The 22,582-nt window shown below is 56.8% G+C and overlaps 1 protein-coding gene across 1 annotated transcript; it reads right to left on the bottom strand.

Moving 5' to 3' along the window:
* Nucleotides 1-111: 111 nt before the first annotated feature.
* On the bottom strand, nt 112-22,447 carry LOC130587038 (sodium/hydrogen exchanger 1-like). The gene is made up of 7 exons (XM_057387994.1): nt 22,072-22,447; nt 3,203-3,663; nt 2,011-2,261; nt 1,482-1,699; nt 876-1,078; nt 583-672; nt 112-209 (listed from the first exon to the last, which is right to left on the bottom strand). The coding sequence occupies exons 1-7, from the start codon at nt 22,397-22,399 to the stop codon at nt 135-137; spliced, it is 1,626 nt and encodes a 541-aa protein (XP_057243977.1). The 5' UTR covers nt 22,400-22,447; the 3' UTR covers nt 112-134.
* Nucleotides 22,448-22,582: the final 135 nt, after the last annotated feature.

Below are 22,582 nucleotides of genomic sequence, written 5' to 3'. Positions count from 1 at the left end.
GCTCCCAATCCAGGGCCGTAATTCCCCACGGGGACTGTGTGTGGATATTACAATCCAGGAAAAAACCCAGCACCAGGCTGAGAAACCTTCTGGGTGGTGACTGAGACCCTTCCCCAGCCACCAAACCTCCCCACTCACTTGTCCTTCCAGTGGTGATGGCCGTAGTGACCACAGATATCCTCGATCCCCGTCAGAAGGTGATCCAAGAACTGGAAGAGATGGTCCAAGGTGTGAGCAGCTCAGCAGGCTCCTGCCCACCCTCTCCCTCCCCTGGCACTGACACAGGGAGAGGCACTCAGGGCGTGTAAAATCAGGGCTGTGGGTCCAGGACAGGCTTTGGGAGAGCAGGATGGACCTACATGACCAGGCTGGGCTCTAAGGGCACGGGGGGTCCGGGCTGGAGCAGGCACTGGGTGACACAGACGGAGGAGAGCCCTGGCTCTGTCCCCCCTTACCTTGGGCACTGCTCTGGGGGCAGTCCCAGTGGTGGCAGTGGTGGCAGTGGTGRCAGTGGTGRCAGTGGTGRCAGTRGTGGAGTGGCAGAAGCAGAAGCAGAGGGCTAAGGCCGCAGCAGAGCGTTACCTGCGTGTGGATCTCCTCGTTGATGGAGCGCTTGGTCTCCTGCTTCTTCTTCACAGCCAGCAGATCCACCAGGGGCCGGATGGTCATGCCCTGGGGGAGAGGAGGGGAGGGGAGGGATGGGCTCAGCACAGCCAAACCACTGTCGGGGTCACCAGGCTGCCTCTTGGGGACGTGGGACAGTGACAGTGGGACAGTGACAGGATCAGGGTGGAGGCTGGGGATGTGCTCCCCACTCCCCACACGGCCAGGAAGAACCTCCTTTCCCTCTGAAAGCACAAGCTGAGCACACCCACCTGCACAAAGACGGTGAAGAAGATGACAGTGATGATGGCAGTGAGGAACATGTCCCTCATGCCAAAGTGTTTGTAGTCCAGGAGGTAGCCCAGGGAGAAGGCGATGGCTCCCCGCAGGCCCCCGTAGGCGATGATGAACTGGTCCTTTGGTGTCAGCTTCACGATTCGGAACTTGTTGATGAACCAGGTGAGGACCAGGACACCTGGGGGAGCAGCACAGTCTGGGGTGAGGTGGTGAAGGATCCCCTCCAATCCCCAAGAGCCCACTCGGGGCCATCTGCTCACCCCAACACCCCTGACCAGCTCCCACTCCTCGTCTGGCACAGCCACGGCCTCAGCCCCATCTCCCCACAGCACCAAACACAGCACAGGTGATGCCATGGCAGAGCAAGGCCACCCTGTCACCTCCAGCCTCACAGCAAGGCCATCATGGTCCAGAGAGGTGACCACGACCCAGATGGCCACTCAAGGCCAGGGTGGACAGAGCTGGGAGCAACCTGGCCCGGTGGAAAGTGTCCCTGCCCATGGCAGTTGGAATGAGATGAGCTTTAAGGTGTCTTCCAACCCAAACCATCCCATGAATCTTCCACCACCCTGAGCACTCACCCAGCACTCTGGCAACGAGGCAGAAGATCAGCGTGCTGATGACAAAGGTCCAGTTCCAGTAGTGGTGACCAGCCACGGTGGAGACCCCCAGGAAGATGAAGATGAGGGTCTCGCTCACACTGCTCCACATCTTGAGGAAATACTTGATGGTGGTGTGGGACTTGTGGGAGATGTTGGCCTCCACATAGGGCCGCATGACCACGCCAGAGGCGATGAGCCTGGGGGCGAGATGGGGGCACTCAGCGGCCGTGGGGACATGGGGACAGCCCCAAGCCCAGCCCTGCAGCAGCACTCTGTGCTCTGACACCAAGCCCCGGGGCAGGACAGGCACTGTGAACCACCAGCAGATACTCAAAGCCTCCAGAGAAGGCAACACGAGGTTTCTCGTGCCCCTGGCAGGGCAGGGGTGAGCACTGGAGCACAAATCCATACTGTCCTGAGTGCCCAACAGGCCCTGCCTGCTCCTGAGTGCCCAACAGGCCCTGCCTGCTCCTGAGTGCCCAGCAGAACTGCCCCAGTGCCAACTCACGCCATGATGCCCGACAGGTGGAAGAGCTCAGCAGACAGGTAGGCCATGTAGCTGTAGAGGAACACGAAGAGGGGCTCGATGACGCGGATGTGGGAGGTGAAGCGGGACGTGAAGGCGGCGATCACCCCGTAAATGACGCCCACCAAGACCCCGCCCAGAGACACCACGAAGAAGCTGAGGAAGCCGAGGATGATGTCGAGGATGGTGACCTGCTCAAAGCTGGCAAACTCCTCAAAGAGGTGGTAGAGAACCTGGCAGGAGAAAGGAGAGCGGGTTCAGACTGTGCCCCTGGCAGGACACAGCCTGGGCTGGGAGCAGACCTGCACAGGGACATCCTCGGGAGATAGGCAGGGCCCAGCGTGGCACTGAGCTGAGCTCTGATGGGGCTTGGTGACCTGAGCTGGGTCCTGTGCTCACACCAAAACCAGCTGCTGCTGCTCTGCTGTGCCACACACAACCCAGAGGGACAAGCACCCTGTCYGCTGTGCCCACAGGGACACGGTGCCACCAAGATGTGTCTGGGACAGCTGTGCTCTCCAGCTGTGCCAGGAGGAGCTCTGGTCACCAGCCAGAGGCTGCTCCTGTTTCCCTGAGCAGCTCATGACAGATCCAGGCTGGGCTGGATCCCCAACAGATCCCCATTGCCCGGGCTGATCAAACTCCATTCCCCGGGCCAATCAAACCCCATTCCCCAGGCTGATCAAACCCCATTCCCCAGGCCAATCAAACCCCATTCCCCGGGCTGATCAAACCCCATTCCCCGGGCTGATCAAACCCCATTGCCCAGGCTGATCAAACCCCACTCCCCAGGCTGATCAAACCCCATTCCCYGGGCTGATCAAACCCCATTGCCCAGGCTGATCAAACCCCATTGCCCAGGCTGATCAAACCCCACTCCCCAGGCTGATCAAACCCCATTCCCTGGGCTGATCAAACCCCATTCCCTGTGCTGATCAAACCCCATTGCCCGGGCTGATCAAACCCCATTGCCCGGGCTGATCAAACCCCACTCCCCAGGCTGATCAAACCCCATTCCCTGTGCTGATCAGACCCCATTCCCCAGGCCGATCAAACCCCATTCCCCAGGCCAATCAAACCCCATTCCCTGTGCTGATCAAACCCCATTCCCTGGGCTGATCAAACCCCACTCCCCAGGCCGATCAAACCCCATTCCCCAGGCCAAGCCACTCACAACAGTGACAGCATCATTGAGCAGGGACTCCCCGAAGACCAGGATGTGCAGCAGCTCGTTGATGTGGATCTCCTCGAACACGGCCAGCACGGCCACGGGGTCCACGGCCGAGATGATGCTGCCGAAGAGCAGGTTGGCCAGGAGGCCGATGTGGTTGAGGCCGGAGCCGCCCAGCTGGCACACGGCGTACAGGAGCCCCCCCAGGAAAAAGGCGTTCCAGAGCGTGCCCACCACGGCGAAGATGAGGATGGTGCCCAGGTTCTCGGTGAACTGGCGCAAGGGCAGGAAGTAGCCGGCRTCCAGGATGATGGGGGGCAGCAGGAACAGGAAGAAGATGTCTGACTTGAGGATGGGGGGTTTTTCACCCACTCCTTTGATGAGGCCCCCGACTAGAAGGCCCACCACGATGAGCAGGCAGCTCTCGGGAACGATGCTGGACACTGATGGGATCACRTGGAAGCCTGGAGAGAAGGAGGAGAGAGGAAAGCACACGTTGGCTACAGGAATGGAGGATGCTGCGTGCAGGGGGACAGCCCTGCCAGAGTTGGGACCAGTTCCCAGCCCTCCCTGCACTCCTTGTAATCCATCACTCCTTGTAATCCATCACTCCTTGTAATCCATCACTCCTTGTGTGCCTCAGTTTCCCCTCCTGCCCCACCCTGTCAAGTGGAAAGTGCAGCTTAATCAGACCCTGCTGACCTCAGGCCAGAACTGGAGTCCCAGTTCAGCAGGTGACAGCCACCCTTGGGACACTGTGGGTGTCCCCACAGACCCCCAGCCCTGTGACAGCCCCACAGCACAGGCAGCTCTCCCCACAGGAGCTGTCCCTGGCTCCAGCTCATCCCATGGCAGCGCTGATCCCCAGCACATGCGGGCAGTGGCATTTCCTCCCATCAGACAGCCATGGCCAGGGCCATCACTGCTGCTGTGCCAGGCTCAGTGCCCATCCCGGGACAGCCCTGATGCAGGGGACAGCGAGGGGAGCTGCTGCTGCTTGCAGGGTTTCAGGATGCACATCCCTTCCTGGAGGKTTTACATGGCTGCAGCAGGGACAGGATTCATCCTTGGGGTACAAGGGAACAGGGAACAYGTTTTCCCCTTTTTCAATCACAACTCCAAATGCAGCTCTCTGAGGCAGCCATGACCTGCTGGGATGACATTCCCACCAAACACCCCGAGCCGGGCATCTGCYGGCTCACCAACACCCACAGAAGGATTCTGGGTTCCCTGGATCTTCTCCCAGCCTTTATAATTATTATTCTGAAGTGAGACATATTTGTTCCCTGGCAAGGGAAGCAGTTTCAAACAAGGCCCCCTGCCTTGGCATCCCGTGTTCCTCCGTTCCTTCCGGCCGTGCCATCTGCAGCAATTCCACAGCAGATTCAACCCCCAGAGAGAGTCAGGATCCCCCCGAGCCTGCAGGGGCCACAACTGTGCCACGGGGCCAGATAATCCCACTGCACCCACACAGCTCCCACGGGAAAAGGACACACTGCCAAAATCCCTCCCCAGGGACCGGAGCCACTGGCCCGGCCCATGCAGGTCCAGGGGCAGGATTAGCCCCCAGATTGGCACCTCAGCTATGGGCACAGCCCTGTGCAGGTCCCTGGGGCAGGATCAGCCCCCAGATTGTCACCTCAGCCCTGTGCAGGTCCCTGGGGCAGGATTAGCCCCTGGGGCAGGATTAGCCCCCAGATTGCCACCTCAGCTGCGGGCACAGCCCCGTGCAGGTCCTTGGGGCAGGATTAGACCCTGGGGCAGGATTAGCCCCCAGATTGCCACCTCAGCTGTGGCCCCAGCCCGTGCAGGCCCCTGGGGCAGGATTAGCCCCCAGATTGTCACCTCAGCTGCAGGCACAGGCTCCAGCGTGGGTGAGCTCAGAGGATTCATCACAGCCGAGGCTCCACACACCATTCCTGCTGCTCCAAAGGGTCTCCAGTGCCTGAGTGATGCTGGAAGGACTCTGATTYCTCTGATCCCACCTCAGCTTTGCCACAGCAGCACCAACCCCAGAGCAAATGGCTCGATGGCTTTGGGMTCAGAGATAACAGGAGGCTGGAGCAGACAGGAACACCCAAACTCTCCCCCAACATCGTGTCCCCTGCACTCAGGGACTTCCCAGCCTGGATGCAGTTCCTGATTTACCCCCACAGGATTTTTCTTTTCCTGCATTCCCTGGAGACCACATAAGCTCTGTGCACCCTGAGCAGCCCCGRCAGGGGAGATGATAATCCCTTTTCCATGCACAGCTCATGCAAACATCGGGAAGCACCGACCTTTCCAGCACACCAGGCACTTTCTGGCTGSAATAAGGCTTAAAGCCACACAAGCAGCGAGAAGCCAACAGCAGATCAGTTTTTGCTTGCTACGTATGTTCAATCATGAATAAAACACAAACGCTGACAATTAAGCATCTCTCACTTCTTCCCCACAGGCCCCAGGATTCCATTAAACTGGAACATTTGTGTGCTGATGGGAATTCAGTAGTTTACAGCCTTTTTGTAGGTCCCTAAAAATACACTTACACGGGCTGCATTTTTAATTATGCCTTTGATTTCACCGAATCTCAGCCATTTTTTGCTCCCTGCTTGCTCTGCTCAGTAATTTTAGAGCATTCCAGAGCACATTGGTACCAATCCGTTGATGGGATCCTGCTGGGATCCTGCCCTGAATGCCGGGCCAGCATTCCCCTTTGGGATGGGGGTGACTAATGACTACTGGGAAGGAATGTTKTCGCTGTGGGATGGTGCCAGGCAGGGGTGAACGGGTTTGATCTCAGCTCTGGGCCTCAACTTCCCTTCTGGGAGATGAGCAAGGCTGTGGCAGGATGCTGGGAGATGAGGATGCCTGGCCACAGGCACATCCAGGGGCAGCAGAAAAGGGAATAAGCCTTGATAAAAACTGTAATAATAATAGTAGTAGTAGTAATAATAATAATAATAGTAGCAGGTTTAATAACACCAGGCTGCTGTTCCTGGCTGATTTGGTAAAAGGTTATTTGCTGCACCTACTGATGCCACGGACAGGGAGCAGTTCCCTCTCAACAGCAGCATTAAAAGCGAGACAGTTGAGTTAAACACAAACCCCTCAGAGAGCTTGAGCAAACACAGAACAGGAAATCCAGGAGTTAACAGYTCCCATTAAAACAGTTCCTTGCCCACATCACGCACCCAGCAAGGAACACACGGGGATCACTCTGCTCGGGGTCAGCATTACTTGGGCTGGGGCAGAAAGGAACTGGGGGCTGGAATCACAATTTGAACTGCACTTGAAGCACTTGAAGGTCTGGAGAGAATCCCATCCTTCCAATGATACAGATTTTGGGCAAGGAAAGGATGCTGATAAAGTTTGTTCTGCAGCCTTTGAGTATTTCTGGTCTTTATTTTGGGGTCAGCGGATGTGCATAGGGCAATTGAGGGCAACACCAGGAATTTCCCCTAAGAATGCAAATGTGGGGGCTCCCATTCTGGCTGCTAAAGGCTCACCCCCATTCCTCCAAGGGGGAGCTGGGCTGCTTTCCCCAAGGCTCCGGCTGCTGGCGGACGCAGTGCCATGTAAATATTTACTCCTGACCAAGCAGCCTGGGAGAGACTCTGCCCCTCTGTGGATTTTTCCTTCCTGGGCTGTACCTGGGCTTGTGAAAGCTGTGCCTGGGGTTATAAAGCTCCCTCCAGCAGCTCCTTGGCTGCCTAATGACTCAAACCCCACCATATCTGATCTGCTCCCATCCTCAGCCCGGGCAGGAGGAGCCTGAAGGGGTGTGGAGGAAAGGGAAGGCACCCAACCCAAAGCACCATTCCCACCCTGGGGATGTCAGGAGCAGCCAGATCCCCCAGCATCTGCTGAGGTGATGCTTCCCACTCTGAGGAGGAGGGATCTGCATGCCCTGAGCCCCACTGCCCCGGCCCTTTCAGCTCCACATGGCACAGGATCCAAGGCCAGGCTTAGTCAGAGCTCTGGCAGCGCTCCCCTGGTTTTAAAGACCTCCCTCAGAGCTGTGAGGAAAGAATGCTATAAAAACGTTTTAATCAAAMCTTTGATGAAGGAAAGGAAGCAGAGCCTTCAGGCACTTCCCTGATCCAGGCCAGGTCAGGGAGATTTCGACATCTCCCACCCTGGCTCCCACCTCAGGGACATTACTGGGGTCAGAGCTGTAAGAGGCTCTGCAGTTCCCATGGGCCTGAAAAATGCTGGTGTCCAGAGATGACAAATAAAGAATAAAACTAAAAAAAACCCCACATACATACACACATGTGCATATATATATATGTGCATGTATACACATGATGCTGGAGCCAGCCTGCACCAGGGGACACAGAATTTGGGTGGGATTAAYGTCCCCTCCTTTCACAGGAAGCTGGAAGGGCTCGGCACGTTCATGGTTAAGCCGGGTGCTCCTGTGGCTTCAGCCCGGATTCCTGAGAACCCACGCACAGGGACACGGCTTTGAGAAAGGCAGGATGCTCCCAGGACCATCCCTGGCAGGCAAGAGGAGCACGAGAAAGAAGCATAGTTACACAAAGCTGCCACCCTCCGGGCTGCCCGGGTTTATGGGAGCAGCYGCAGGCTCCAGCAGGCAGGGGAGCCCCTCAACTATTAACAGGGCCAGAGCTCTCCCAGCTCCCAGGGGATTGTTTTCTGGAGGAGGTGAGGTGTGAGGGGTTAGTGTGGGACAGGGCTGTGCTGGAGACCCTCGGGTGCTGTGCTGGAGACCCTCGGGTGATGCTCTCTGCAGCTCCATGTGCTGTGCTGGAGACCCTCGGGTGATGCTCTCTGCAGCCCGGGTGCTGTGCTGGAGACCCCGGGGTGCTGTGCTGGAGAGCCTCGGGTGATGCTCTCTGCAGCCCCGGGTGCTGTGCTGTGCTGGAGACCCTCGGGTGATGCTCTCTGCAGCCCCGGGTGCTGTTTGGCTGCTGGGTGGACTCAGTGGCCGTGGCTGGAGGAGCTGCAGAGCCCCGGGAGAAGGCACAGCGTGGGGAAGGAGGCGGCGAGGGGAGCAGGCATGCCCAGAAGGGCTGCCCTTCTGAAGGACACTGCAGACAGCAGGGCTGGAGCAGACACACGTGCCTGGCAGCTCCAGGGCCCCTCCAAAGGCCACTTTAACCCTTCAGGACGTGGGGCTGGCAGGGGGGCAGCAGCCCTGGGCCAGCAGCAATCCCAGTGAGGGATGCAGGGTGGTGTGACACGGGCACCATGGAGAGCCCTCACACACAGGGACTTTGCTGAGCCCCAAAATTACCAGGGTGCCACCAGCCCTGAGGATGAGGGATCCACAAAGCCATGAGTCAGCACCATCCCCTTCTTCCTCTGAGYTGAAGAAGCAGCAGGGAGGGAAGGGAAGGGCAGGAGGGCTCCAGGGTCCCCAGGGCTCGGAGCCCCTGGGCTCTGGCTTTCCCACTCTGTTTTGGGGAGGTGGAGGCTCAAGGATGGGGGGTAAGATGCCAGCAGGGTTAAAGCCCTGTGAGGATGGCGATGCAGGAACAGAACACTTTGCACCTGGCTCCCGGGAGAAAATCCATCTCAGTCTTCCAGAGTTTGGCTGCAGCATCTTTCCATTTACCCTTCTCCCTCAGAAAAACCCCACACTGGATTTCTGTCCTCCCAAAGCTCAGGCAGGCTCTGCTGATTGCTGGTGGCCTCCATCGTGGGATGTTGGGATGTCTCAACCTTGCTGTGCTTCTCCCACAGAAATGGAGCCGGGTCCTGCAGCTCCCTGCACACACAGGCAGCAAGGAGAACAGAGAGAGCTGCACCAGATGTAACGGGGAAACCTCGAGGGAAGGGRATGAAAATTGAACTTGCTCAAAAGAAATTAAATAGCTGGTGGTTGACACCTATAAATAGAGCGAGGCCACGGCTCGTGTCACCCTGCCAGGAGAGGGGGTAAAACCAGCGTACTTAAATTACATCCATTGCATCTCACAAGCTCACACGTCACCAATGCCCTGAAATTCCAGCCCGACAGAGCTCCAGCCTGGCTCATTCCCACAGCCATCCCACTGTGGGGCCGTGACGCAGTCTGGGCTTTGCCAAACCCTTTTCACCAGGGAGCAGGCAGGGTTTTAATGCAGCCCCAGGTCACCCCAGTGCTCCCCTGCAGCTCTTTTTGGGTTGGTTTCAGCAGCTTGGGTTGGTTTGRGCAACCTTTTAAAAGAAGCACCCAGTGGCTTCAATGTCCAGAACGGAAAAGCGTTGATTTTCCACCCCAAAATGCCATTTCCTGGTGTGAAGCTGATTTCTTGTTTTTTGTGTTATGACACAGGTACAGCAAGTGCTTCTAAGCAAAACAATTTCCTCCAGAACAAACCAAATGTTTCAYTCAAGCCTCATTATTTTGTTGTCGCTAATTATGAAGCAAAGCCAAGAACCAAGAAGGTAATTAATTTATGTCGYTTTTTGTGACTCACTGAGTGAATGCAGATCCCACACAGGGGCCACAGAGCCATCCCCCAAACCTGGGACTGTTTTATTTTCTCTTGGTGTGCCACTGTCACCCTGTGCCTGCAGACCCTGCTCACCCAGCTGGGCCCCACCTCACTGAACTGCCCTGGATTTACCATTCTTTCCCAGCTCATGCAAACAGCCCGGGGCAGATGGAAGGAGTTTGTGTGCCTGGTACAGCCCCAGCTCCCAGCCCCWGTATCCCAGCTGTGTGTGGGAAGGTGACCGGGCTGGACCCTGCCTGCTTTGCACAAGATAAGAGCAGGGCTGATAGCATCGGGCCAGCCCCTGGGTGACTCAAAACCTGAAAGCCACAGGACAAAAAGCAGACACTGCCAGGTACCAACCTTGCTGCAGCCACAGCCCTGAACCTGAGCGGGCCCCATGCAGGAAGGCTTGTGAGAAATGGCTCGGTCAAGCCAAAAGGGTAGAGCCACATCAGCCAAAGCAGGAGGCATGGCCAGAGCAGCAGCAGAGAAGATCCTTCACCCTGGGAAACACCAGAGGCTTCCCTGCATGGCTGTGTGAGAGGGGCTGGCAGGGAGGGGCAGCAATGTCTGACAGCTTCCCGTGGCACCATCCCACTGCAGCAGCAGTTCCCAGGCAATTCCCACTGGCAGGCCCTGGATAAATCCTGATGGAAGGGGAGACAAGTGCAGACACCTCATCTGAGGCAGCTGGAGGGAGCAGCCAYGCATTTGGCTTTCCCAAATCTCACCATTCCCTGGGGACCTCTGCAGAGCAAAGCCCACCCCCAGGGCAGGATAAACACAGAAWAAGCTGCAGCCAGAGCATTCCTCCTCAGGAGGATGCTGAGAGCTTCCCATGCTCCAAGCACAGACGGGATGGATGCCAGGGCAGCAGCAGAAGTGATGCTGGAGTGGCTCTCTGCAAGGTCAGGGTGCCAAGGACAGTTCAGAGATGGTCTGGGGGACAGCCTGAGCTGTGCCATGCCTGGAGCCTTTTGGAGAGCAGCWATTTAGAGCCATTTCATGCATTTTAGCTGCTAAGAGTGATCCTGGGAGTGGGTCTGGTGTTGAAGCAGCTGTTGGAGCAGGGCATGGAGGGGAGGGTCAGCAGGGGAGGGGGTACAGCTCCTTCCCCCCAGCACCAGCCACTGGCACAACAGAGGGCAAGGAGCTGAGCCCTGGCACGGTCAGCAAGAGCAGGGCAAGGGCAACACTGCTGCTGGCAACTGAGAGCAAGGACAAAGCCTCCTCTGGTACCTGTGCCTGCAGCAGCACCAAGGAATGTGCCTCTAATCCCTGCCCCAGCAGGCACTGCCAGGCTCCAGAGGGGCAGGGAGGGTCAAACGGCACACCCTGGTGATGCAGCCCCCTCCCAGCCAAGGATGATGATGACAGCACCACCAGGAAACCACGAGGTTGTCCTTCCAGTGTAGGGCTAGATCTGGAGGTGCAGAAAGGTCCCCAAAAAGCTGAACAGGAGCAAAGGCGTCACTGCATCCTGCAGCAGGCAGAGCCAGGAGCTGCATGCAGATGAGCCCAGCTCCCCCCTGCCCCGGCACCCTCCAGGAGCAGCACGCTCCCCCTGGAAAGGCAAATCCCATTCCCCCCTGACCCCAGGACACTCCTGGAAGGGCACAGGGGAGGCACTGCTGTGTCTGAGGGCTGCAGGTGTGCCGGGCCCGGGGGCARTGCTGCAGTGCTGCAGAGCAGGAGAGGACACRGCGATCCCAATCCCGATCCCRATCCCGCTCTGAATCATCCGCAGGCACCCTGGAGCTCAGCCTGCCRGGATGGGCCCCTGCCAGAACCCGCTGGGTACTCTGAAACGAGCTGTTCACACAGACAATTCCAGGGAACTGAGATCCCTTCCCCGGGCCCATCCAGGCTCAGCACCCACTCGCCYCTCCAGCACAGGGATGGGTGGCTGTCCCTCAGTTTGCCTTTCCCTCATCCARAGGGGCTGCGTCCCTCCCTCTTTGTGGGACAGCTCAGAGAATCCTGAGGAGCATTTTGCGTGATCCAACACCCGGCATTTCCTACAAAACAAACACTGCTGAGCCTGCGGCCAAAGAGCCGGCAGCCATTCCTCCCAATTAAACCTCACTGCCCTGACCCAGGAGGTCTGGTCAGCCAGGCAAGCCTKCGACAGCTTGAGTGCTCCTAATTCTCTGAAAGACACACTAATTAATTGAGAACAGCCCCAGCTAAACAGTTGGCTCCACTGTGGTGTGGAGCAGCTTTGCAGCAAGCTCTAAATGCAGCGCTGGGTCCATTAGTGGGGAAGGGACTCATCCTGCTCCCATCTGCGCTGCTCCTGCCTTAGGCTTAGGTTTGGGTTAGGCTCAGGTTTAGTAAGCAGCTCCAGCACATCCTCACGGAGCTGGTGCTGGCCTGGGGCACCCAGTGCCACGTTCAGGGAAGATCCATGCCCAGGAAGCTGTGAGAGCAGGCAGAGGAGAGCCTGGCTGTCACTGCTCTGGCAGGCAGGGCAGGGCAGGAGCCATCCTGCCTCCCTGACTCACCCAACCCGGTTCATGACAGCCCTAAAAGGCCACTGTTCCCATCTCCTACTCCCTATCAGGACACCTCCACGGCTCCATGCTGCAGCACAAAGAGGGCTCCTGGAACCTCACAGGGAGCATCACACAGGAAAACGTCCCCAAGGGCTCACCATGCAGGAGGGGATCATCACAACAGCAAAATTCTGGGATCAACATCCCCTCTGAGCAGGCTGGGATGGAWCACAGCCTGCTGCTTGCCCAGGGAACATTCCAGGGAAGACCCAGAGCACCAGCCTGCACAACCACACAASTACACAAAAACCACACCAGCACACAACCACAACACGCCCTGAGAACAACCCATGGACAGAGGCCTTCAGCAAAAACACTTGAACATATTTTTTTGAGAGCAAGAGCACGTACCCTGGTTTTATCTCGAAGCACTCACAAGAAATTAACAGATCAATTGGGAGTCTTTTACAGAGCTGGTATTAATTTCCTCCCAGCTGTAAAAAGGAAATGAGAGACAAAAGACATTAAATGRACTTGCCCAAGTCCCCAAGTGAATGGTGTGAGAGCTGGCGTGAGAACCCYGCAGCTCCCAATTTCCAGGCCTATGTTTAGACAACGCTTCTCCTTCACACCAGAAGGAAGGTCAAGGACACTCTGAGAGAAAAGCAGATATTAAGAAACACCTAATTGCCATTAAAGACTGAGAAACCCAGGGCTCTTGGACTGTCACCCTACAGCTGCCCCATTCCAAACAGGGAGTCAAAGAGGAGCGATGGTTTGGGAGGATTCATGGCTTGGTCCCAGCACATGCTGAGAAATCTCTCCCAGCCCCAGCTGCACACAGCTGTGCATGGAGCAGCYCTCCTCCTCCTCTCTCCAGGTCTGGAGCTGCCCCATGACAAGACACCAAACCCAACTTTCTGAGATTTGGGGCACCAGCCAAGGGGTTGGTGCTGCGTGTCACCGGTGACTGCGGGTGCTCCGGTAACCCCAATCCCTGCTGACTGCATTCCTCTAACGGGCATGTTCAGAGCCACTCCCAAACCACAGCCTGACATTACCAAACCTGTTCAGAGCCTCTGGGCAGGCTCCACACAGTTTTTCTAGGGCGGGTCCACGAATCTTTACCAACCCATGGCATTCACCCAGCAGGAGCAGGGCACGGAGCCGCACCAGGACAAATTGCCACCCAGATTTCCGCTGTCGTTGTTCCAAGACTCATTTTGACTTTTCCCCCCAGATCTGGATGGGTGCACCTCACAGCCAGGCCTGCAAGGCTGGGATCTTCCTGGCACAGCTCAATTACCCTGGAAAAATGAGTTTTCTACAGGGCAACAGCATGCTCATCAATGTTTATATCCTTCAAAACTATCAGAACAGTGACRGCAGCTGGACTTGAGCATTTTGAGGAGGTTTAAGGTCTAGAAAAGCTTTTCCAGCTCCAGGGAAAGGGACCAGGAGCTAAACATAACTCATTTTTACCAGTCATGCTCTTCCCAGATTCCCTCAGCTGCTGCAAGGCGCTGGATGCCACAAATAGCTGGGTTAGGAGGGGTCAGTGCCAGGGGATTTCTGGAATAGAATCCTCCCATTTAACATCTGCGTGGTGCAAAGGGAACCTTCACACTCTTTGAGGCAGCTGGTSATGCTCTGGAGCAGAAGGGACTCAAGGTGATGTGAACACACTATCTGGTCACCCAAAGTAAGGCTCCAGTTGCTTYCCCAGCTCCTTGCCATCAACCACAGGACACAGCATTTAATTCCCAGYTCCTGCTGACCATCAAAGCCTTGGGGAGAGTTAAACCTGAGCCAGCTCAAGGTGACCACAAACAAACCAGCCAGGCAGAACGATGCCAATCGCCCTTCCCAGGAAGGGCAGATTTCCTACCAGGAACACGGGCAGGAAAGACAAACAAAAGCTTTTCAGGAAATAACCTGTTGGTCCCCATCGGACAGCRGGGAGGAGGTAATTGCAATTAGCGCTGATTACTACCGGGCTTTGCGAGCGCAGACAAAGTGACACCGCTCCCAGCACACGCCAGCAGCGTGTCTGGAGCCAACACAAGCACTGGCCACTGTCACCTCTCYCCCAGCACAGGAGATCCATCCCAGCCAGGGTGCTTCTCACACCCAGCCCAGCTCCTGCTGTCCCTCCTCAGCAGAGGCAGGAGAGGAGCTRTTCCTWGCAAAACACACTCCCAAGGATAAGSATAAAGCGTTCCCAAGGGAAACTGAGGCCTACCAGGGCTGGAAACACCAGCTCTGCTCTTTAAAGGCCTGCATGTGCTTAGATGTGTGCCCCTGGCGTGTCTGCTGTTAGATCTCCAGCAGTGGGGTGGGAAGCTGCCTTCTCTCCAAATCCMTCATTAAGATTTAGCATGTCGTGACTCCAAAATGCAGAATAATTCCAGGCACTGGAAATAAACTGCTGCCAACGGGTGTCTGCCTCTGCAAATGTGTGTCTTGCACAAGARAGGGGAATTATTTCCCGAACAGCACCCTCTGTTAAGTGGGATTTAAAYGCTGTCCCTGGAGGCCGATGGTATTGGGATTTCTGAAGACAAAGACCTCAAATGCTGAGATGTTTGTGAGTCACTCCTGGGCAACCCAAGGAAACRAATGTGTTCTCTTCTGATTAGAAAAGTACTTTACATTCTTCAACTTTCCACTCAAAACGTCACCCCAGCTTCAAAGGAGCCTTTCCTCACTGTGCCCCTCTCCCGCAGGTGGGTCCTGGGAAGGAACCCCAAGGCACAGGGTGATGTAACACCCGATTTCTGTACCACCAAAGGTGACACAGCAGCTGAGTCACTCTCACTGCTCCACTCCAAGCCACGTTCAGCTTTGGATCTTGCCTTTTCCAGCAAACAGGCTGCAACCCGTGTGTGCACGCCCATCTGTAGAACATTTGACTTCTTCCTTCCCAAGCAGAAACACACGAGTTCTGCCACCCCAGGAACGAGCCAAGGATCAGAACATGACAAGAGAGCCATCCCATAATTACCACACAACTGGAAGACACTGGAATATCAGAGAGGTCAGTGAAATACCCAACACCATGCAGAATATGGTGATGGTACAGCTTTCCTAGGGTGGCACCTCGGTGCAGTGAAAGGATCAATCATCAGCCCTTGGTTCAGCTCACACCATCCCCTGCTCCGCTGCTGCTCCCTGGGAGTTGTCCGGCCCTAATCTCAAAACACTSAGCTTTACATCAAACCTACAGCAGCAGTTTTGGGCCCCAAGGGGTGAGAAAAAGCTGCTCTGGCTCAGGCAGCCCAGCAAAGGCAGTGGAGGGTGAGGTATAACCCAGCTCCAGCTCTGCTCAGCAAGGCTATGTTTTCACAGAGTATTCCGTGTGGATTTGGGGTTTTATTTGAACAAATTAGGCCTTGGGGACYCAGAAGAGAAGAAAAAAATAAAAGAAATCAAATGTTTACAGGGCAGCTGCAGTAGATCAGCCCCATTATTGCTTTTCCTCTGTCTGCACCCACAGCTCCCACAATGCTGTAGCAAAGGACCAGCCCTGGGACAGGCTCAGCTCTGCACTATAGCCAAAACCAGGCCTTGCAGGAGGAAAGGGGGAAGCATTACGTTAAAGCAGTATTTATTTGAAGCCTGCTGAGCATCTGGTGTGTACAAGTGCTACAGGGATCTGTCTGTGCTGCAGCAGAGGGGCTGCAGTCCAGGATTATTGGCACTCCAAGAACAACCCTGTGCCCTCTCCACCACCTGGCTCTCCCTTCTCCCATGGGTAATTCTCAAACCCCAAAGGACACTATTTTGCTATATTAATTGCAGAGAGAAGATTTGTCCTCCACCCCACTAATTCCCAAGGGAACTCCAGCACCTCTGGGTATTGTGGAYGAGCTGTGGTTGGGTGATTGGGCAATTTGGGAGGGAGGACATGAACAAAACAGGCCAAGTATTGGCACGTTGTGCTCTTAGCCCACAAACCACCCCAGCTCACCTGGAGGCCTCAGGGGAGGAACAACTTCATGGCATCTCCCTAAAGCCAGGCCAGCACCAATCTGGGCTCTGGCTGCCACAGGACTTGCAACACCCACAAATCCCAAATTCCACCTGCAGCCCRTGGGGGAAGCCAGCCCAGCCCTGACCCTGGCATCAGCTCTCCAAGCCTTTGCTGATAAATGGGATGAAACAAAAGCTTTGGCTCCTAAGGGCCTTGAGGTCCAGAAGCTGCCAGAGGCAACAGGGTCCCTGCAGGGAGCAAAGCCATGGCTGTAACAGAGTGTAATCCTGCCTTAATGGACATTAGGGCTCACCAGGGGGATGGCTGTGATTACAGACCTGTTCTGCTTTTCCCACTCCATCACCATCCCATATTTCACAGCAGGAACCTTTCACTCTTCCAGCCACAATTAAACTAATGGTTTTCTCAGATCCATGGAGGGAACAGTTTGGATGTTTTTCAGTTCTGACACCAGCAATGTGTAGATCAGTCAGGAAAAAATAAATGCCGTGGCTGCTTTTTCTAAGATGACAAAGCAGGGGGGAAAGGGAGACAGAGCATGTGTTTGGATCATTCCCCAATAAGGAAGTGGGAATGCAACAAGTCTGCATTGGAAGAGACTGTTTAAGTTCATTATCATGACAATTTACACTTCTGTGGCACCAGCTGCAGCAGTACTTCAAAAATCCTTTCCCAACAGTCATTCACCAGGGCCCAGCTCCCCGRGACAAGTGGGGACACTTGGGGAATCCCAGAGCACTCACCACCCCAGTATCTGCAGTCAACACAAGATAAGCCAGGTTGTAAGACAAGCACTCCCTCCACAAATAAAACAAACACTTCCCCCCAGCTCAGCGAGGGAATCCAGCTCAGCCAGAGCCAGGATGGAACAGGAACAGCCCTTTGCAGCAGCCTGGCCCAGCCCACGGCCATCCCAGCAAAGCTGGCCCAGCACAGCTCTCCTGGCACCCAGAGRTGCCACCCTTGGGGGACAGAAGGGCCCCAGAGATGGCCCCAGCACCTCATCCTGCAGTCAGACACGCGTGTTCCCAATGCAGCTAAAGCACTTCTGGGAAGGTTTCTTTGCTGTCCCTTTCCCAGTGGCACTGGCAGCAAAGCCCCCACTCCAATGGCTTTGCTCTGAGCTGTTTCTGCTGTGGCTGGTCCCAAGATCCAGTTCATCCATCCAGTGCCAGCACCACTGCAGGTTTCCTTGTTACCCCTTGCCCAAGAAATCCTTGAGTTTCTCAACACAAAACTTTTTTGGTCCCTCCAAAAGCCCCGGTTTCAGGGCGGGAATGTGGGCTGATAAAACATTTGAAAGGCACCCAAGTGTTTTAACACCCAAGAGTTGTAGCACCCAAATCTCACTGCCAGCCAGCAGCCACCAGCTTCTACAAACGTTTCTCTGGCAATTTTGAAATAGTCTCTTCTCTTCCATGTGCAGGAGCCGTCCCTCCATGCCCTGAGCCTCCGTGAGGCTCCACAACCCCACCTGCACCCCTCAGGTCCTGCCCTTCTCTTCTCCAGCTCCTATCACCAGCTCACAGGCTCCCAGAGCTTCCTTAATCTGGTTCCTCAGCAGGCACAGCAGTGCTGGGGCTCTTGGCTGTCCCAAGGAGTGTCACCGAGCACCGGCGCTGCGCTGGCACACCGGGCTGAGATGTGACACCAAACTGCCCCAAAGCTCTGCGTGTCCCCACAYAACCCAGCCCTGCCACAGCTCTGGGCTCCCTGTGCTCGGGAGCAGACTCCATCCCGGCTCATTTTACACCAGCCCAACAATCCCCGGGCAGGGATGGTTCTGTGAGTCCCAGGCTGGTGCTGTCACACAGCCCCGAGGGGCAGGGAACACCCCAGACACCACAGCTTGRAGGGGGAAGAGGAGACAGAGCAGTGACTCAGTGGTGCCACAGGCTCCAAACCCAGCGAGCGGCGTCTGGCGCACGGTGAGTGGAGCTCAGCTGTCAAGTGGGGCCTCGTGGGGACCCTCCAACATGGACACAGGGAATGAAATCCCCATGCCCTGCTCTGGCTGGGCTGGAGCTCATCTGCCCCACAGCAGCCCTCAGAGTCACTCACCCTGCTGTGGCTGAACAGGGATGATAACACCCCATGTTTTGGCTGCTGCTGAGCGGCGCTTGCAGCATCGAGGCTGCCCCCAACACTCACCCCTCACTGGGAACTGGGAGGGGACACTGCTGGGACAGCTGCCCCAAWRTGACCAAAGGGATATTCCACACCACAAAAAAGCAAAGAGAAAAGAGGAAGAGGGGGTGGGCAGTTGTAATTACGACATTTGCCTTCCGGAGCAGCCACTAYGCTCCTGAAGGTACTTCCCAGGAAGTGGCTGGACATCATCTGCTGATGGGAAGTAGAGAATAAATCTTTTGTTTCCCTTTGTTTCTGCACATGACCCTTTTGCTTTTGCTTTATTAAACTGCCTTTATCCTGACCTACCAGGTTTTTTTTCCATCCTCGTTTCTCCTGCAGAGGAGGGGAGTGACAGAGTSGCTTGGTGGGCACCAGGAGCCACAGAACCATGGAATGGTTTGGGTRGRAAGGGACCTTAAATCCCATCCCATTCCACCCCTGCCATGGACAGGGACRCCTTCCACTATCACAAGTTGCTCCAGGCGCTGTCCAGCCTGGCCTTGGACACTGCCAGGGATGGGGCAGCCACAGCTTCTCAGGCMCCCTGTGCCAGTGCCTCAACACCTTCTGAGCAAGTTATTTCTTTCTTACATCTAATCTAAACCTGCCTTCTTAAAACCACTTCCCCTTGTCGTGTCACTTCAGGCCCTGCTATCAAAGTCTCTCTCCATCTGGGAGAGATGGACACCCAGAGAAAAGAAGCAGAGCTTCAACCCCACAAGGAGGCCTCTGGAGATGGGAAAGGGCAGCCAGGAGGTGCCGAGCTGTCATGCACAGCCCACAATACAGGAATTCCCGTTCTTGGAAAAAAACAGAAGTTTGTCCTCAGCACCTCAGCATTTTGCAGGGTCACCCTGATGCATCAATAAACGTCCACTGACAGGATGGGGGGAAAGAGGAAGCACTGCAAAATCATGTTCTGTTTATCAACCCCCTTCCTCTCTCCATGGAAACGGGATGCTCCAAACCCTGCCCGGTTTTGGGAGCCCGGGGATGTGTGAGCCTCATCCTGCCACCCCACACTGCACTGCCAGCAGCGCCCAGTTGTGTAAGAGTGGAACTGGGTGGAAAAAAAGCTTATTTTGCTGCTGCTGGACAACATCCCGTGACCCAGGGTGGGACAGATGGACACAGAGCAGTGAGACAKTTTTTGCAGCTCACGAGCAGAGGAAGCTGTACCAGCAACTTGGGAACTCCATGCCAAGGCAGCGTGAACAAGAAACACAAAACCCTGGAAAGGAGGCCAAGRAAAAGGGTGTCCCAGGACCGCCCTGCTGTCAAGGCCCTGTCAGAGGTGTAAGTAAGCTAAGGTGTAGATTTTGGTACAATTAGCATCCCTGGAGCTCTGCAGAGCACCTGCCACCTCCAGAGACCTTCACCAAACTTGCAGGGCAGTCTCTCCTAAAATACACCCCTCAGAACATGCATTCTTGCATAATATTTGTAGCACCAAAGACCCGACAGCCGGCAGAGACAACTTTCCCTGCAGCACAAACGAGCCCTGACTCCAGGCAAGAGCGGCAGGAGCAGTTTCCCACAGCCCCAGTGACAATGGGTGTCCCCCACCACGTCCATCCCTCCCCCCAGAGCTGCTCCCACTGCCCATTCTGGTGTTTTCCAGCACGGTTTCCCCCGTGCTCCCCGGCAGGGCCGCAGGCCATTGGCCCCTCCTTTCTCCTCCAGCTTCCGCACAGATACTCCTGATTTCATCACTCTGCTCCCCGAGCACGGCTGAAGGCGCAGAGCAACCGCGGAGCTGGCTCTGTGCGCCGGGAGAGCCCCGGGAAAGGAGGAGAGCCCTGGAAAAGGAGAGCCTTGGAAAGGAGAGCCTTGGAAAGGAGAGCCCTGGAAAGGAGGAGAACCTTGAGAAAGGAGAGCCCTGGGCAAGGAGGAGAGCCCTCAGTAAGGAGGAGAGCCCTGGAAAAGGARGAGAGCCCTGGCAAAGGAGGAGAGCCCTGGCAAAGGAGGTTTCACGGCTGCATTCCCTAGGGAGACGCACCTACCAAGCTAAACATGCCTGAGGTCCTTTAGGGCAAAGCCAGGAAGGCATAAACCCCATGAATCCCACCTGGTTCCACCCTGTCCTGCCYGCTTGTCTCCCAGACAGGCCTCCAGGTCTGAAGTGTTCTCACTCCTGCACCTGCATGTAAATAAAACACCCAGGAGGGGTTGTGGAAATGGGGCTTCACCTGCCTAAATACGCTCACAGCAGGCTGGGAAAGGGGTGGGATAATTTCAGGAATAGCTGTGCAGGAAGGATCTGAGCTCCTCGGGGTCTCTCAGACCCCTCTGGAGCAGGACAGGGCACAGTTCACAACAGGCACCAGCTTAAGAAAGCTCCCAAAGCAAGATTTCCCTCAGCAAGCTGCAGCACCGCACAACTTAGTGCTAATAAACCACTGATGGTTCTTGAGGAGGAAAATGAAGGAATCCAGAGCTCCCTTCCTTCCTCAGCTGCTCCAAGGCAGGGACGGGCACACATTTCACCTGTCCCTTTGGCTTTATCATCAGGGACGGGACCGGGGCCAGCTCAACCTCTGCACAGCAGGGCTGGCGAACGCGGGGTGGTTACATCACATCACATCACATCACATCACATCACATCACATCACATCACATCACAGGTTTTGGGTTATTCGGCTGCTATTGATCTAGCTGCAGAAGTTTGGGAAACACTTTGTCAACAACCCCTGCCCGGGCAGAGTGATGCTCTCCCAGAGCAGCTCATCCGAGTGGGTGATTTTTCCAGCCCTGYCACCGCTCTCTTTAATGCGGGAATCTCCGGATGCTTTGCAGCAGAGACAAAGCTACCCAGGTTGCTGCGGAGCGGGAGGAAGGGGAGGCCAAAGCACCGGGAGATTTTAAAGTGACTTCTCCAAGGTTACAAAAGGCGTCTGTGGCTGAGAGAGGAAGCGAACAAACTGGATGCTTCCTCCCTGAGTGTCAAAGGGAGGAAAGCAAACCTGGTCCAAGCAGGGCATGGTCGGGTCAGGAGCATCTTCAGTCCCAGGGAGATGGTGACTGTGGGAGYGGAGGGACCGGGATGCTGCTGCCTGCCAGGCCCAGGACAGAGACCCAAGGTCGTGGGGAGAGCAGTGCTCACCCCGGCCCAGCCGTCTGGGGTGTTTGCAGAGGATGTACACAAGATTTTGCCCTGGGATGTTTGGGTGGTCCTGCTTTGGGATGCTCAGAGGGGTCTCTCCCTAGAATGCTCCAGAGGGTCCCTCCTTGGGATGCTCACGGGGTCACTCCTGGGGATGCTCACGGGGTCACTCCTGGGGATGCTCACAGGGGTCACTCCTTGGGATGACTGGGGCTGCGTGCCCCATCCAGCTGAGGGGTTCTGCCCCGGGATGCTCAGGGGTCACTCCTGGGGATGACTGGGGGTGCGTGCCCCATCCAGCTGAGGGGTTCTGCCCCGGGATGCTCAGGGGTCACTCCTGGGGATGACTGGGGGTGCGTGCCCCATCCAGCTGAGGGGTTCTGCCCCGGGATGCTCAGGGGTCACTCCTGGGGATGACTGGGGGTGCGTGCCCCATCCAGCTGAGGGGTTCTGCCCCGGGATGCTCAGGGGTCACTCCTGGGGATGACTGGGGGTGCGTGCCCCATCCAGCTGAGGGGCTCTGCCCCGGGATGCTCAGGGGTCACTCCTCGGTAGATGCTCCCGAGGGTCACTCCTTGCAATGCCTGGCGGTGTCTGTCCCATTGGCCTGGGGGATCCCACCCCGGGGTGCTCAGGGGGTCCCTCCTTCCCCACCACACCAGCGGCCCCTCCCCAGCCCCTCTGCCCCGGACTCCCCCCCAGCGCCGCCCACCTACCCAGCTTCATGAGGCAGGCCAGGAGGATCCACAGCGAGATCTCGAAGGGGATGCGGACGTGCGTGTAGTCGACGCCGATGACCGGGAAGGCTTTGCGGTGCTTGGTGTGCCCCTCTCCCGAGCCGTTGGCCGGCTGCTCCTTGAGCGGGTGGATCTCCTCAGGGGCGGCGGGGGGCGCGGGGGTGAAGCCCGGGATGTCGCCGCCGGGCAGCGGGGCGGGCTGGCCCTCGGAGGTGAGCATGGGGTTGGCCTGCAGGACCTGGCCGGGCAGCAGCGGCCCCAGCAGCAGCAGCGCCCAGGGCAGGGCGCGCAGGGCCGCGGCGCCCATGGCGGCGGGCGGGGGGCTCGGGCCGGGGCCGCGGGGCCCTCCTGGAGCCGCCCCGCCACAGCCCGAGCGGAGCTGGGGCGGCCGCGGCGCCGGGCTCGGCCCACAGAGCGGGCGGGAGGCGGCGGCGGGAGGGACCGGCGGAGGCGGCGCCCGGGGCGGCGGGCGGGGAACGGGGAGCGGGGA

The sequence above is a fragment of the Malurus melanocephalus genome, unplaced genomic scaffold (assembly GCF_030028575.1).
Source record: "Malurus melanocephalus ecotype Western Australia unplaced genomic scaffold, MMel_1.1 scaffold_1477, whole genome shotgun sequence".
Lineage (NCBI taxonomy): Eukaryota > Metazoa > Chordata > Aves > Passeriformes > Maluridae > Malurus > Malurus melanocephalus.
The sequence above is the reverse complement of the archived record's forward strand: the minus strand, read 5'-3'. Positions and strand labels throughout refer to the sequence as shown.